The sequence below is a fragment of the Malaclemys terrapin genome, chromosome 1 (assembly GCF_027887155.1).
Source record: "Malaclemys terrapin pileata isolate rMalTer1 chromosome 1, rMalTer1.hap1, whole genome shotgun sequence".
Lineage (NCBI taxonomy): Eukaryota > Metazoa > Chordata > Testudines > Emydidae > Malaclemys > Malaclemys terrapin.
This window is the reverse complement of record NC_071505.1, coordinates 29,842,961-29,859,774: the sequence shown is the minus strand read 5'-3', so window position 1 is coordinate 29,859,774 and position 16,814 is coordinate 29,842,961. Positions and strand designations below refer to the sequence as shown.

Sequence of the window (16,814 nt, the reverse complement as noted above, 5' to 3'; positions counted from 1 at the left end):
TATTTCCATTGATTGCACTCTTGTTTGACATGCAAATTAACTACCAACTTGTATATAGACTACAAATATACTCCCATGTAGGCCAAACACAATTTTACATTTTCATGCACACATGGGTGCATGCATGAGTGCAAATCAGATAACTATAAATCTAACTACAGTGGACACCACTACACAGAGAATATTTACACACAGTAGTATCTGAAAAAAACAGACATTTCCTATTCTAATTATAGGGGAATACTTTGGTAGTTCCAATGCTATTGGATAGTAAATATGGGGGCAAGTCTTGACTTTTTAATAGCAACCATTGTGCCTGTTTACATGTGCAATTGCACAATTTTTAAAGGCACATACCCATTTGTGCAGGCAAATATGAATTCTTGTGGTGCAACTGTTACACCAGCCTTTAAAAATCTGGCCTTGCAGCAAAATGAAAGTTAACAGTCACAACATTAACTCCATCTTTGTACATTTCATCTTACAAAAGTAAAAACAGCCTCTTGTAATAGCAGAATCATTCTTTCATTCATTGTTACAGCACAGTGGAGAAATATATATATATATCCAAAGACCAGAGGACCTTCAACCTTTCAGCAGCTAGAAACAACATGACATTTCTTTCTAGCTGAGATAAGAGCTAGAATGAGTATATGGATACAGAGTTAGACTTGATAATGCACTTTTTCAGTTATGAATTCAGTTCAGTTGCTTTTTTTCAGATTTCAATTTTACTAGGCTGAGTAACTGTTGTTTCTACTGCTACCTGTCCTTGAAGTTTCTAATGTATAAGAAATATAATTTGTCCAAAATTTCTAACTATGATATATGTCGGAGGCTTAATTTAGGATGATGCAGGTTGTACCCTGTCTGCCCCTTCCTGTAATGTGTGTTAAAAGGTGAACATAAAATCACTTTAAAAACATTCTAAGCAAGTAAAAGGATGTGTTATATGTTCATATTTTAAAATGACAACCAAACAATAATTTATGGGCAGGAGATAATAGCAAATCTGTTCCTCCTCCATTTGCCTTCAAATAATTGTTTCCCTGAAATACTTGATAACGTCATTAACACCTAAAAGAGAACAGGAAACAAAAACTAGGGTGTTGGTAGATTATTGATGAAGGAACTGATTTGTATCTACATTTTTGTAATTGTAAACTGTGCACAAATTTATTTCTATGCAGCTTTGGGATATTAGACACTTTTTTTAAAGTTTCAATCCATTTTTAAATTATGGGAATGCATAACAATCACTTCTGTGCATGACATCTGATAGCACTGCACCATATAAAAGATTTCTGTTCACCCAACAAGGGTTTACCCACAGAAACGCAGAATGATTTTTGAGAGTACAATTTAAATATTAAAATGATAAATATGAAAATCAAGAGCTGCAGCATTTAGTAGCTTTGCTTTCTTACCGTCTGGCCCTCTCCGTTATGATTTCTGGAGAAAGGATAAAATGAACCAAGTTGCATCCATCGTAAGCAGAGTTCATAAGTTGTACCAAGGAGAAACCCACAGATATCAGCACCAATCTGAAGAAACACAATAATTAAGTAAGTGCTCATAAGTGTGAGTAAGAGTTACACAATCAGGCCCTAAATCAATAAGTTACAGTGATACCTGTTAATAAAGGTCAACGAAAGGACCACTATTTTTCTGGTGATTTTATCAGGTGATCCCACAATAGTGTGATGAACATGGAAAAAAAATGTGCAGTGACTGAGAATGTTAATATAGATTTGACTATATTTTAATAATTGTATTATTTCTTCAACTCAGCTTGCAAAATTAGAAATATATTTTGAAATATGAATGATGAAACATATATCAGGAAGGAAATCTATTTTTCCTGGTGTAATGCCAACAGGCCCTGGTCGTCAGCGGGCAGGATTGAACCTGGGACCTCTGGAGCTTAGTGCATGAGCTTCTACCACATGAGCTAAAAGCCAACTTGCTGTTAGCTAAGGCTATAGAGCCAACTCAATCTCTCTCTAAGTGGTCTTGGTGCCACTAGATGGGATAGAACCCCACACCCAGAAGGTGTGCGGGTTACACTGGCACATCACACAATTGTTTCATATGAGAATCTTTGACTCTTCTTGAATTAGAAAAAATTAACAAAATTAAATTTAATCAGCACCTGCTTGCCATATCAAGCATTTCATATAAGCAAACATTTGGATTCATTTCAAATGATATTACATATGAAACAGTGATAGCCTTTAGGCAGACTTACATATGGAATCCCAAAGAGATTAAATTCCAACATTCCAATTATTGACATGTGCATATCTTTCCAGCGTGAATAGTTGTCACCTAGCCAGTGACCTGCATATTTCCCACTTCCGACAAATGTAGAACGACTCAGAACGAATGCTCGCTTTCCGGTGGCCTTCTGAACAGCACTGGGAAAAAGTACATCAACATCAGTGAAGAAAACCCAACTCAAGAAGTTTTCACATTATAGGCTTGATTCTGAAGTCCTCATATAGGCAAAATTTTGGTTAAGGTAAGTGAGAGTTTTATCCATATAACAACTGTTATTGTGGTCCATTATGTTCTCGAGTCATGTAAAATGCAGAAATCAGTACTACATCCTTGTAAAGAAAAACAACCACCATAAATTGGTAAGAATGTATGTCATGATTGTTGTGGAATCTATGACTTTCGGGGTCATGTACTCATTCAGGTTCCTCATGAATCTGAATGTATGTGAATAAGAATATAAGAATTTCTCACTATTTCTATTTATGTTCTTCTGAGGCTTGGTTTTCCCTCAGAGAGCTATTTATCAAGTTGAAATAAAACTAGAGCAGGCCTTGTTGTGGAATTTCCACCATCCAGAAACTGAAACATACTATGAGAAAACCAGATCTCTCAATAGTTTGATACTCCAAAAGCCAGGGCTGGCTCCAGGTTTTTTGCCGCCGCAAGCGGCGAAGAGAGAACAAAAAGAAAAAAAGAAAAGCCCGATTGAGCGGAGCGATTGAGCTGCTGCCAAGTGCCACCAAAGAGGAAGCGAGGCACTGAAGGACCCGCCGCCGAATTGCCACCGCGGACCCGGACGTGCCGCCCCAACAACGGATGGACGTGACGCCCCTTTCTATTGGCTGCCCCAGGCACCTGCTTCCTTCGCTGGTGCCTGGAACCGGCCCTGCCAAAAGCTCCCCAAATTATTAAAAGCCCGTGAGAAACATACACACACAAATACAAGGAAACATGTACAAATATTAGAACTTGTGCCATCCCTACTTATATTCATGTTTTGTTTTAGTTTAAGATGTCCATGTTTTTTGGAAATGTTGTGCAAATAAGTTAGCAAGTTAGTTGTGGGTGAGAGACTGAGTGAGAATGGGACAATGGTTAAATAAGCAGGTAAAGTGAGTTAGACTCATAGATTTTAAGGTCAGAAGGGACCATTGTGATCATCTAATCTGACCTGCACATCCCAAGCCACGGAACCTCACCCACTCCTGTAATAGACCCCTAATCTCTGGCTGAGTTACTGAAATCCTCAAATCATAGTTTAAGGACTTAAAGTTACAGAGAATTCAGCAGTTACCGAGTTTAAACCTGGAAGTGACCTGTTCCTCACGCTGCAGAGGAAGGTGAACCCCCCCTCCCCCCGGGGTCTCTGCCAATCTGATATGGAGGAGAAATTCCTTCCCAACCCCAAATATGGTGATCAGTTAGCCCCTGAGCATGTCCACAGCAGTTGAGTGAGAGTGGGTGTTGGATCAAGTATCAAGTGGAATGCCCCAAGGGTCAGTCCTGGGGCCACTTTTGTTCAATATCTTCATTAATAATCTGGAGGATGGCGTGGATTGCACCCTCAGCAAGTTTGCAGATGACACTAAACTGGAAGGAGTGGTAGATATGCTAGAGGGTAGGCATAGGACACAGAGGGACCTAAACAAATTAGAGGATTGGGCCAAATGAAATCTGATGAGGTTCAACAATGACAAGTGCAGAGTCCTGCACTTAGGGTGGAAGAATCCCATGCACTGCTACAGACTAGGGACTGAGTGGCTAGGCAGCAGTTCTGCAGAAAAGGACCTAGGGATTACAGTGGATGAGAAGCTGGATATGAGTCAACAGTGTGCTCTTGTTGCCAAGAAGGCTAACGGCATTTTGGGCTGTATAAGTAGGAGCATTGCCAGCAGATCGAGGGATGTGATCATTCCCCTCTATTCGGCATTGGTGAGGCGTCATCTGGAGTACTGTATCCAGTTTTGGGCCCCACACTACAAGAAGGATGTGGAAAAATTTGAAAGAGTCCAGCAGAGCGCAACAAAAATGATTAGGGGGCTGGAGCACATGATTTATGAGGAGAGGCTGAGGGAACTGGGATTGTTTAGTCTGCACAAGAGAAGAATGAGGGGGAATTTGATAGCTGCTTTCAACTACCTGAAAGGGGATTCCACAGAGGATGGATCTAGATTGTTCTCAGTGGTAGCAGATGACAGAACAAGGAGTAATGGTCTCAAGTTGCAGTGGGGGAGGTTTAGATAGGATATTAGGAAAAACTTTTTCACTAGGAGGGTGATGAAGCACTGGAATGGGTTACCTAGGGAGGTGGTGGAATCTCCATCCTTAAAGGTTTTTAAGGTCAGGTTTGACAAAGCCCTGGCTGGGATGATTTAGTTGGGGATTGGTCCTGCTTTGAGCAGGGGGTTGGACTAGATGATCTCCTGAGGTCTCTTCCAACCCTGATATTCTATGATTCTATGGTGAAAGTCCAGGTGAAGAGAATTTTCCAAATTTTACTCCCAGAACAAACCATAGGACTGCACAGAAGGCTAACAGAATGAGGGACTTGGCAATAACACTGTCAGATGAAAAACTGGACTAGTGAACTCACCATGAAGGCCCCCTGAAAACTCTGGACTATCAGGACTTGACAGGGCACTACATAAAAGAAAGAGGGTGGCTGCAAAGCAACACCTAAACTTTAAGAGAGTACTCTTTTGGGGACATGGAAAGAGGAGGGAAATGAAAAATCTGGATGAACATGGAGACTTACATAATGGGAAAGAAGGGACAGCAGTGGTTAAGTACCCAAAAATATGAGGTGTCCCTAAAGTATTTCATAAAGTTTCAAAGTTAGAGAACATTTAAAAAGTAGGGCAAAATTCTCTTCTCAGCTCCAATATCTGCTGTCCTTACACGTACAGAACTCCTACTGAGATCAAAATATATCTGCAATTATAGGAAGAGCAAAGAGTGAAACTGAGAAATATTATGTGGCTCTCAGAGGAGAAATGTTGCCATAGTTTGTTTACTGCAGAGTATGCCCCTGTCTTTTCATAATATTTATGGTGACTTCTGATGTTATCAAGACTCCTCCCAAAATTACCATGTCTAATCTATAGCCTTGACAATAAACTCGAATATTTATATTCCTATTGCTATTAGTAAGTTTGACACCCCTCTACATTTACATGGTTATCCAGTCTTGTGTCTTTTCCCATAAAATTCACAGAATACAAATAATTGTACTACTTTGCTTTTAATATAGGAATTTGTTTATATAGTATTATTAGATGATAAAGAATTGCTTTGATGGCAAGTACAAAGCAAAATGGAAGTAAAGAACAAGCACCAAATCAAACTATGAAAGAAATCTTGAATTATTCTAAACAAAATGCATCCTTCCTTTCACTGTTTCCCCCTCTTTCCTGTTCTGGTACAACACTGATTTTTTGTGATAGATTTATTTACGATGTTTTCATTTGCACTTCAAAAATATGTAATTTCATTGTGTAAGAGAACAGTCAAAGAATTGGGACATTATTGCTTACTGACAAAGAAAACATACTGTGAAGTGCCTAGTTACAGAGATAAAATATTTTAGTGTTTTCTTAAATAGTTTTTGTATGTGAGTTATATGACTCACCAGTTATTTAATATTACATGTAATTTTGTTTGGCAGCATTTACATAATTAATTATTTTCAAAGGAGCCTAAAAAAGTTAGAAACCCAAATTCTATTCAATTTCACTTAGATTTGGGCACCTAACTCCTTAGGCTCCCTTGAAAACTGCAGCCTAGATTATTAATACTTTTGTGTATTATCCTCATCACTTTCCCTTATTAATGAGATTTGCACAAAAGCACTGGCACACATGTTTATATAAGTGAGCTACGTATTTTACTGTACTGGCTCTTTAACCAGCACAGATTTTTCAAAATGTGTTATGTTGATATTTCTAAAACAAACTGATTGGTTTTCATACAAATAAACAAATGTACATTAAGCTTATGGGCTAACCACTGCAAGGTATGTATTGCCTGAAAAGCAATGGAATCGGTTTTGTTGTTCAAGGGGGCCAGCTGGTGGAGTGGCCACATAAAACAAGACTCCAGGTCTCTTTTAGAAGTAACATCCTGGAGCATTACTGGCAAAGAAATGTGCCTTCCCTAAACCCTAGCATAGGTCTCCTCAGATACTCCAGCTTTATGTGTGGGGCAAATTACTGGGGTAGTAGTCATGGGTGGAAAACAATAAACTAGAGCTGGGTGAATAGTTTGTAACAAACAATTTAACAAGTTTTACCACTTTGTGAGTCATCACAGAACCAAATCTGATTTTCTCAAATACATTTGTTTGAAGTTATTCACAGAACAACATCTGTGGATAATTCTTGGCCTGTAAATTGTGTGAAAGCTGATTGCTGTAAGTATTCAGTATTCAAAAGTTATCCTATTTGACCGGAAACAGATCACATGACAGGTTTCTGTTACCTGATTGGATTTCTTAGAATCAGATTTTAGATACAAATACTCACGATTATTACTTTGTAATTCAATTTCTGCAAATATTCTGCAATATATGCAGTTCTGATAAACATTCCTGTCAGTAACATCATTTATTAGATGATTATTTGTGGAAAGTGAATGCAAAAGGGCATGAACACAGCCATGGAAGAAATTTGTTTTAAAAAAATCCAGATGAAGATCCACGGAATATTGTTTGCAGTATTTGCCTAGTTCTACTGCAAACCCTGCTTCTGTTTTTAGATGCATTGTGAGCTACTTTATATTTTGAAAACGATTTTTTTGTCTTCAAGAATTCTGTGTGTTTGGTTGAACAAAGTGTTTGTATTTCTCATGAACAGCACTATTCTTCAGAAGCAGGAAGATGGCTGAGAAAGGCACTTTTGTGTGGTGCTACGTTTATGAAGCTGAAATGAGACAGATATGAAAAGGGTCAAAATTGACCTTTACTTTCTGTGTTAGGTCTGTACAGCAGACACAGCATGCACAGCACACAGGCTTACTGCCTTGTGGGTGGCAGAATACTTGGTTATAAAGCCGCAGGGCAGTTTTTCAGATGTGGAGGTGGACTGAAGGATAGGATCCTTTAATATCCTAAATACTAGGTTGTCAGATTGTGGGCCAATCTGAACTCTCTACCGAGCTCTCTCTGGCACAGAGACTGCGTACTCCTATGTGGTTGTACAGAAAGCAGCAGAATGATGGGGCCCCATGGGGGATGCTACCACACTACCGTTAGTAAATACTAATGTTAAGACTGAGTAAAAACAACATAAGGACCCCAGGTTTTGGCCCTTTACTAATACAACAAAAAGAATTGTGTCTCTAACCTCAATTTGTACTGAAAACAAGCATGATGTGCCCGTTTGATTTTTCTTTTTTGAGAGTCTAAAAAGCATATCCAGCCTTTGAACTAACTCTAGTTTCATAGTGACAGATACTGTTAGTCTGAAATAGCTCAGAGTTTTCCAGCTGCAAAAATGACAATTTTTACATTAACCTATAACTGCAATGCAATGTAACTCCACCATTTAGAATCCCCTTTGGGCTTTCCTTACCACATCACAGACTTATGCCAAAAAACAATATACTCTCCAGGCAAGTCAAGACATGTCCACGAAAAGATTTTTGTTATCTCGGGAGTCTATGTTTTTAATTCTTCCTCTAAAGTAATAAATACTCCTTTATATATGACATCATAATTTGCTGCTATGGGAAATGGTTGTGAAGTCACTAAATCTGATTCTGTAGCTGTTGTGTGGGGAGAATTTTCACAGAAATCACTGAACTTCTTAGTTTAGTTTCACATGAGCAGCAGCCGAAGAATTAGGCCCTATCAGAATTAGGCCCTTTCACTTTATCTGAAACAAATTAACATGACAGAAGCAAACTTTCTGATTCCTTGAAATTGTCCTTAGTACATAAAAAGCAAAGAGATCTAAACAGATATTTCTAAGTAGAGCCCATTTCAAAGTTTTCCATGTAACATCAGCTGTTCTTTAAATTCTTATTTAAACTGCATGTTTAGAAGGAGATACTTAGATGACTTACATGAAAGTTGGTGGTGTCTGTGACCAGCCAAAGAGAGAATGTGTGTTATAATGATCCCCCAGATAAGTTTTTGAGTCTGGACATAACGTCTTCTGAGCCAGAGAGTAATCTGTAATTCCTGAGAATGGCATATAAAGTTAGAGAATTATTCAGATCAAATTTCAAACCTCTTCACAATTGTATTCAATGAAGAAATATTACAATATATAGCAAAATCCTAAAGATTTTTAAAAGAATAAAAGCGGAAGCACTGCAGGATCTAATCTTTTTAGATTGCTGTGTGTTTAAAGATAATAGTGACAAATGTTCTTCTAGATGGACATATCATAGGGTTGCCAACTTGGTAATATTTAAAACCAGACACTCCAGCAGGAGTGCCAGAATCTCCTCTGCTTCACCTCTTTCCCCAAGGCCCCACCTCTTCCCTCAAGGGCCCTCCCCCATTCACTCCTCTTACCCCTCCCTCCTGTTGCTCACTGCTTTTCCCCTGCCACCCACCCACTGCCCACCCCCTGTCTGGGTCAGGAGTGACTCACCTGCAGAGCTGGGGCTGGGAGCTGCAGCCACTTGACACAAGCTGAGTAGCAGCTGGCGCGGGTGATGACCCGGCGCCTCCCTGTCTCCCCTGCCTGTAGTAACCGGACTTTGGGTGTCCTGTCAGGACATCTGACCAGACACTGTTGGCTCCCATTTTTGACCAGACTTTCCAGTCGAAAACCAGGCACCTGGCCACTCTAGATATGTTATGTTCAAAGGGATGTTTCTATTGAATAGGCTATGTTAATGTAGTCCAGTTCTATGTCTAGAAAATCAGATCTTCAAGAAAGGTAATATAGATTCAAATACTAACACACAAAGGAAAAATCACTGAATCAATAATAATTCTACAGGATGACACTTGTTTCCTATTGAGTGACAGACTTTAGTAAATTCCAGTGTCAAACAAAAATAAAAATGCAAAAGCACAAAGACCTTACATAAGCATTTGAAATCATGGGTTCTCAATTTGCATATCACTAAACTGTAGATGGCAATTAAGCAGTATGACTCAGAAGGCCTCTGTGAAAGAGTAAGAATTCATAACTAGGCTCAAATCCTGCCTCTCTTTCCCTGCAGAATGTAGGACTTAAAAGACAGTGGAACTAGTGGAGTCCACACTACTGTATGTTTGAAATTACTACAAAACGTAATCTCCAGTATCTAAAACCATATTAGCATGTCCTCTCTACTATCCTTCTAGAGCTAGAATCTTTATGATTGGATCCTTTGACACAACAGGCTGTAAAGTCTCCATTGTGGCTGAATTGCATGTGGAATCATTTAATTTACTGTCAATTTCAAAGTAATTTGACAGACAATTCACTAGTTATGGCTAAGTGTAATATTCTGGTGATAATTAAGTATAAGTTCTGTCTCACATAAGAAACAAAGTGAAATGTAAAATAAAATTACCAAAACTGAATCCTATTATCATGATTCATTCTTATTTTAAATACTGCAAAGACTCCTTGATTTCTGCCTCGATCATACAGCTTATTTTCACAATTGTATATTAATCCTCAACTTAAGGGGTTTTTATAGAAAATTGCTTTTTAAGGGCCAGCTTTTCAATCATCAGCCTCCATTTTTATGGGTTCAGATTACAGGTGCAAATAATTGTGGGTACCGTTGAGATAACAGTGGCTAAGTCTGTTATGTGTGAATGCAAAGCAGCTTAGATATTTCGCTGACCTTATTTGTGGGTACAATTAATGCCAACAAAAAAAGAGGCGTTCTTAACGTAAGTATGGAAAGCCTTTAAGGGCTTGATCTTTGAAGTCAGTGTGGAGATTGGCCTGGGTAGCAATGGTAGGATCTGTGTGTAATAGTTAAGTTCTACAAACTCCAGCAAATAGAGGAGCAGAGTGAGAATCTTCTTGACATTTTCTGTTTAAAAAATTTCTATTGTTTTCAGTAGTTTACAATAATGATATTGTACTTTTGTTGTGTTTTATTCATGAGTTTGTTCAGTGCCCTGAGCACCCCAGGGAGGGAACAGGAGATTTAAAAATAAAAATGTTACTGTTACAAAGCATCCGCATTGGAGTGCAACACAGAAAAACAAAGTAAAAATATCCAATATTTCACTGCCAATAACGAACTGTATTGGCTGCCTGCTGCCAATTAGGCTTGCTAGCACAGCAGGGATTTGTTGGCGAAATGTTGACCAGATGAATTGCCGGATTGTTGGCACCAGCTGCAGGGCTTCTGGTTTCCTGGGACATAATTTTAACCCCAGGCATGTGTAATAAGAGGAGGCCCTGAGATAGAAACCTTGGTATCAGAGGCCTGGTATGAGGCCTAAGGCCTGAACTAAAGTAATGGTCAAGACTTTGCTAATATAAAGCAAAGTTAAGCTGTGAGCCAGAGGCAAGCCCTGCTCACAGAAGCTGGCAAAGAAAGGGCTGATGCTGCAAAAAGAGACATACCTAAAAGGTACTGGACACCAGATATCAGAATACATACTACACTGGAACATTCCACAGATAACATGGAACAGGCCGACCCATCCCAATGACAGGGGCAAAAGGGTAAAATGATGGATAGAGTTGTTTTGATCGAACCAACATGTACAAGGTGAGAGGCGGCACCTTACTACGTAGAGGGGTTGTACCTTGCTGCGTGGAGGGGTTGCACCTCAATACATCAGGAGTGATGTGTAACTTGTTTGTACCTGTGTATAAGAATGTATCCCTGGGGTGGTGTCTTTGTCTGTCCGAGAAGACAGTGGAAAGTCCCGCCACTGACTGAGCCGGGTCCATTGCCAAGAGGCATCTATTAGTAGTATGCCCGGTAGACTAAGTAATCTACGGGGAACTGCAATTGTGTCCAAGGTCGCAATAAACCTGGCCAAGGTGCCTTCGTACCTTACTAGAGTCTGTGGTCATTGGGGGTTCTTGTCGGGTTTGCTGTGTCAGCCATCTGCAGAGCTGGGAGAGCACACGGAGGGAACACACGCACGCAGCCGAGTGATATCAACATAGGAGATAGCAGAGCACCACACCGGTAGCATCTGACAACAGCATGTTGGGTACTGGAAGAGGTTTTTCCACCCCATCACTCTCATACAACTTTATTAGAACCTATCTTCCCGAGAGAAGAAGTGTTGCCAAGGATACAGAGATAACTAGTTACTTTTTCGGAAAAGTGCCTAGGAATCTTGACCTTTCATCAGAGATGGGCTGAAGTTTAACCTCTCACATCCAAGTGACACCTACAGCACAACATAGAGGGCCTGATCCAAAGCCCATTCAAGGCAGTAGGAAGATTCCTACTGACTACAGTGAGGTTTGGGTCAGGCCTTAAAGCTATACAAAACTCATGATTCAGTTCACACACTTTTACTGCAAAATCAGAGAATTCAGGGGGGGAAATCGCAATTGGGAACTACATGCTATTTTAATGAAATTGCACCGGTACAAAATAGCAACAAATTTGCATAGGCGAAGTTTGACTTTTATATTTGGGTGGGGCGCCAGTCAGGCCAATGCGCTGCGTGGGGGGTGGAGTGAGGGGCAAATTCCACTCCTGCCCGAGGACAATGCCCCCACCGCTCTCTCCCCCAAAACCACGCCCATGACAATTTGCCCTAAATTTGCTCCCTTGCCTGTCAGAAAAGTGGTTTTCAAACCTTGCATGCCACAACCCAAAAGAAAAACTATTCTGGGATGGCAGTTTATTTCCTTCCTAGAATAGAGTTTCATTACTGCCTACATCCCATGATCTACAGCAGCGGTTCTCAAACTTCATTGCACCACAACCCCCTTCTGACAACAAAGGACGACCCAAGGAGGGAGGACCAAAGCCTGAGCCCGCCTGAACCCAACTGCCCCGGTGTGGGGAGGGGGGGGAAGCTGAAGCCCAAGAGCTTGAGCCCCAAGCAGAGGTCCCATAACCCTGAGCCCCGACACCAAAGACTGAAGCCCTCAGGCTTCGGCTTCAGCCCTGGGAGGTGGGGCTCGGGCTTCAGCTTTGGCTCTGGGCAGTGGAGTTTGGGCTTCAGCCCCAGGCTCCAGCAAGTCTAACATCAGCCCTGGTATCCCCATTAAAATGGGGTCACGACACACTTTGGGGTCCAGACCCACCGTTTGAGAAGTGCTGATCTACACGGTGCTTAATGATAAAGTCCTGGCTGCTTAGTGGGCCAGTAGGGGTGCATCTGCATGGCATTGTTCTACCAAGTGGGAAAGGAATAAGTAGCCTTTACGATTACCAATAAGATAACCCATTGGATATCTCCTCACTGAAATACTAGTAGAACTAGTACTTTGTGGTGATCATAAGATTGTGTGTGTGTATCTGTGCAAGTTATTTTGATGCTAAATTCAGGAAGCTCTTGTGAGGTGACATTGACTTGAGAGTGATATACCCTTGTCCCATTCAATGTCATAAGGCAAACTTGTAATACAACTTACAGTGTTCTCACATTAAAGCAACATTGTATTCACACAATGTGCGAGAAAAGAATTCACACACTTCCTGAGGGAATTCACACAGGGTTCTGCAAAGCATCTAAGCACTTCCAAAGAAATTCCACAGAGACGTGTGCAACACACACAGCTGCTATTGCTGTATATACATGGATAACTTGACACATTTTCAAATCTTTGTAATATTTTCCCTTCCCATATTAAATATGGCCTTGAAATACCTAAGTTTTCTTCCTGCTGCTTATGATTTAGATGGCCACTAAGGGCTCAATTATGGTTCAAAGCTGTAGCCCACGGTAGGGGAAAGGGCAGAGGACCAATCTGCAGAAGGAATTCCTGGAGCTCCCCTGTGTGCCTCTAAGGGCAGTGGAGGAGTACAGCTTCACTGCTGCTGTGGCTGGATCACTGTCTCTTAAGTGCCCTCTCTTGGCCTGGGGTGGCTCTACAGCAGCTCTGACTCAGTTTTCCTCCCCAGGGCTTCTCAAACAAACCCCCCACAGCTTGGTTTAGCTACTCCAATGACTTAGCCCCAGTCATTTTACAATAATCCACCCCGTCTGGGGTATACCAGTCCAAAACCAACACACACAAAAATCCACCACAGAGTCTACAGCCCAGTCTCAAGTTGGAATCAGCTCCTGCATCCTGAGGGTCTGCTTCCCAGATACTCCTCTGAAACCAGTGTGGGTGATGAGGCCATACAAAAGACCATGGTTAGGGATGGTAATACCGGCAATAGCACTAGCTTGAAGCAGATCTTTCACTTGGAGAAGTGCAGGGAATGCCATTTGCTTAGCCCTCTGGCACAGTTGCAAGACTGACTGAAGAAAATTTTTGTGCTTTCTCCCCCGTCAGGCCGGGGGACAACTGAACCCTAAATGATTATGTAACTGAATCCATACTGATAGCACAATAGGCAAGTAAAGATGGAAAACAAGAAACTTTGCACTGTTTGAGGAAATAACCAATACAAATAAAGAGTTTTTAAAAGGCACTTACTAGGAATATAAGGAGGGTAGTTGAGGTCATTAAGAGCACAGCCTGGGTACTGGCCAGTTCCAAAATTGGCTGGTTCATTCATATCCTTAAATAAAAAGTTTTACATATGTACAAGTTGTCTTTTTGATTTTGGAAAAAAGAGAAGGAAAATCTACTCAGAAGTACAATCCAGAGTCCGTCATAGTCAAGGACAGTTTTGAACTCAACACACATCTGGATCCACCAGTCAGCTGTCCTGGGGTTAGTGTAGTCAGGAAACACGGAATCTCCTGGGGGCCACACCTGGAATTGACCATAAGTATTTGATTAATATATGTGACTTCTGATTATGAAAATTCTCTAACACTGAGAAACAACACTGCTGCCTACATATATGCTAATTTAAGAAACCAACCTTGCCAACAGCTAGAGTTACTCCATCAGAATTGTTCACCCAGATTCCCATTTCTTGTCCAAGTTCATAGGGCCTATAAGTACCTGGTGCTTCATCCTTGCTTAAGAAAGGATCCTAAAAAAAACGTTTTCCTAGGATTATCATAAGCACTATGATAACAGCTACTTTCATTAGTACTTTTCAGAATACTTTGGAAGATATAGCTAATGTAGATTGTATTAATATTAGACAAAAGCTACATTAAAATGGAGTTAAAGTTGAGAGTACCTCTCAGTACAAAACCAAACATTATAATCCCTGGAAATCCAGAGTTAAATGACATCATCCAATAACCATACAATTACATTTAAGAAACGTTAGTGCTTGTGATTCTATATTAGATTAAACTGATTTTAAAGAAGCATTATATTTTTTTCTTTTTTCCTCCTCTCCCCCATCATGATGTCACTATTTGGCAGCGATAAGCTTGTTTGGGTACCCAGTTGTGCCTTTCATGAATACAACACCTTAATATGTTTGCATTTTGTTAAGTTCAACCTTAAATCTGAATTTCCTGAGGGTACGTCCACACTACTCACCGGATCGGCGGGTAGTGATCGCTCTCCGATCGCTCTGCCATCGACTCCTGTATTCCACCGCGGTGAGAGGCAGAAGCAGAGTCGACAGGGGAGCAGCGGCAGTCGACCCCGCGCCGTCAAGGTAAGTCGACCTAAGATACGTCTACTTCAGCTATGGTATTCTTGTAGCTGAAGTTGCGTATCTTAGGTCGATCAAACCCCCCCTCTCTCCCTCTCCCTGTGTAGACCAGGCCTCAGTTTATAACACTTGATTTTGGGATAATTACAATATCCCTGTAACATATTTTACCCTAAATTATGTATGTATGTATGTATTAGATATGTATTCTCAACCTTAACTCCACCTTAACGTAAATTTTGTCTAGGAACTTCCTTCTCATTTTCACTGAGTTTCAGTCATGAAAACTAAACAAGAAATTCAAAGAGAATGTTACTATGTTATATTTCCAGTGATCTGAAGATATGAGGTATCAACCTTAAATTGTTTTTAAAATTCTCACTTCAGATTCATCAGTACATTCTGGCTGCTTTATACCACACTGGAGAGTTCAAAGAAGCCAGGAGTGTACACCTCACTGTCACCTCTCCTGGCCTCCAAATATCCCTGCTTCTTGCACCTCCTTACATTGTCCTTGCACATACACTCTAGCCCAGTCGCCCCTCCCTCCTGTACTCCACATTTCTCTGTATACACACACATCCCCTTCCCCTGCCCTTCTGCACCCTGTATATTCCTTTGTACACATATACAATGCACACTTAAATACACAAGTTTTTCATTCCCTCCTGCCCTACCTTTCAAAATGGTGACCATCTTTCATTGTTTTAATGGATGAAATACATAGCTGCCCTCAATTGCAAGCCCTCTTTCAAAATGGCCACTGTTTCCCATTTTTTTCAAGAAGGTGAAGCCATGCTGCCTTCCGGGAAGATGGTGGCCCACTATGTTCTCAGGAAGCAAAGAGCAACACTGCAAGCACCACGCGAATGGAGAAAGTAATCAGCTTTGCGCAGGCAGTCTGTAGCCTCAGTTCAGTTGAGAGTAAAAGGAGATAGATGATCTTTTCAGTATGTCCTTATGTGAGGGCAATTGTCCCCTCAATAACATTGAGGGAAAATGGAAGATTACATCCATTTTGAAATACGGCAATTCTTTGTGAGTTCTCTGTAATAGAACAATATTCTTCAGCCTCTGCTGAAGGAGCAACTTTTAGTTATGAAGAATAACAGGAAAAAATTATTATTATTATTAGTCCTAGAAACAATTCTTCAAATGTAAACTACTGTACATTATTTCAGTGAGTTTTTAACTATAAGGGAAGTTTGAAGAATCTGTAGTATTCCATTATTAAGATCATTAGGGACAAAAAAAACAAGGTTTGATACCCAATTGTAAATTTCTTAAAACGTTTCTTTGATTGGGTGTATCTGGCCCTTTGGGGCCCCCTGCTGGAGGCCCGGCAGTCTTACCGCATTACATGCTAGGAAGGAGCAGCAGAGGTGGGCCTGCCAAGAAATGTTGCATACGAGCAGCCAATCAGAGCTCAGCAGGCTCAGATAAAAGGAGCTTCAGGGCGTGAGCAGGTCAGTTCCTGGTGGGACCAGAGGAGCAAGGAAAGGTGCTCATTGCTAGTCACAGGAGCTCAAGAAGAGAACCAGAAGATGGGTTCTGGTGATACTTGCATTCAGCAAGGAGGAAGAGCTTGAGAACTTCAGCCATGAGGTCAGGGTGAAGAGAAAGAGGCTACATGAAGAAAAGGCCCAGGGAATAGCAGCAGCAAACTGAAGAAAGCAGTGTGTGGCTGCTGTGTATAGAGTCTCTGGGCTGGGGCCCAGAGTAGTGAACAGGCCCAGATCCTCCTCACTGACCTACTAGCAAAGTGGCCTAAGCACCAAGAAGGGGACAAGGTTCTGTTGGGAAGCCCAAGTGAAGGGCAAGACTTAAGGGAGCCCAGAGATGGGGCTGAAGACCCTGGGGAGGACAGTGTATTGAACTCTTTGCTACCACAGGAGGGGTTCCTCCATTTTAGACTG

At 41.0% G+C, this 16,814-nt stretch overlaps 1 protein-coding gene across 1 annotated transcript in view; it reads right to left on the bottom strand.

Moving 5' to 3' along the window:
• Positions 1-16,814, bottom strand: part of LOC128830386 (sucrase-isomaltase, intestinal-like) — a 61,471-nt gene that overhangs the window by 9,027 nt on the left and 35,630 nt on the right. The window contains exons 6-11 of the mRNA XM_054016203.1: positions 14,203-14,316; positions 13,974-14,090; positions 13,809-13,893; positions 8,341-8,458; positions 2,249-2,417; positions 1,428-1,544 (exon numbers count right to left, since the gene is read on the bottom strand). Of these exons, the coding sequence (XP_053872178.1) occupies positions 1,428-1,544; positions 2,249-2,417; positions 8,341-8,458; positions 13,809-13,893; positions 13,974-14,090; positions 14,203-14,316 (720 nt within the window). The remainder of the gene's footprint in view (positions 1-1,427; positions 1,545-2,248; positions 2,418-8,340; positions 8,459-13,808; positions 13,894-13,973; positions 14,091-14,202; positions 14,317-16,814) is intronic.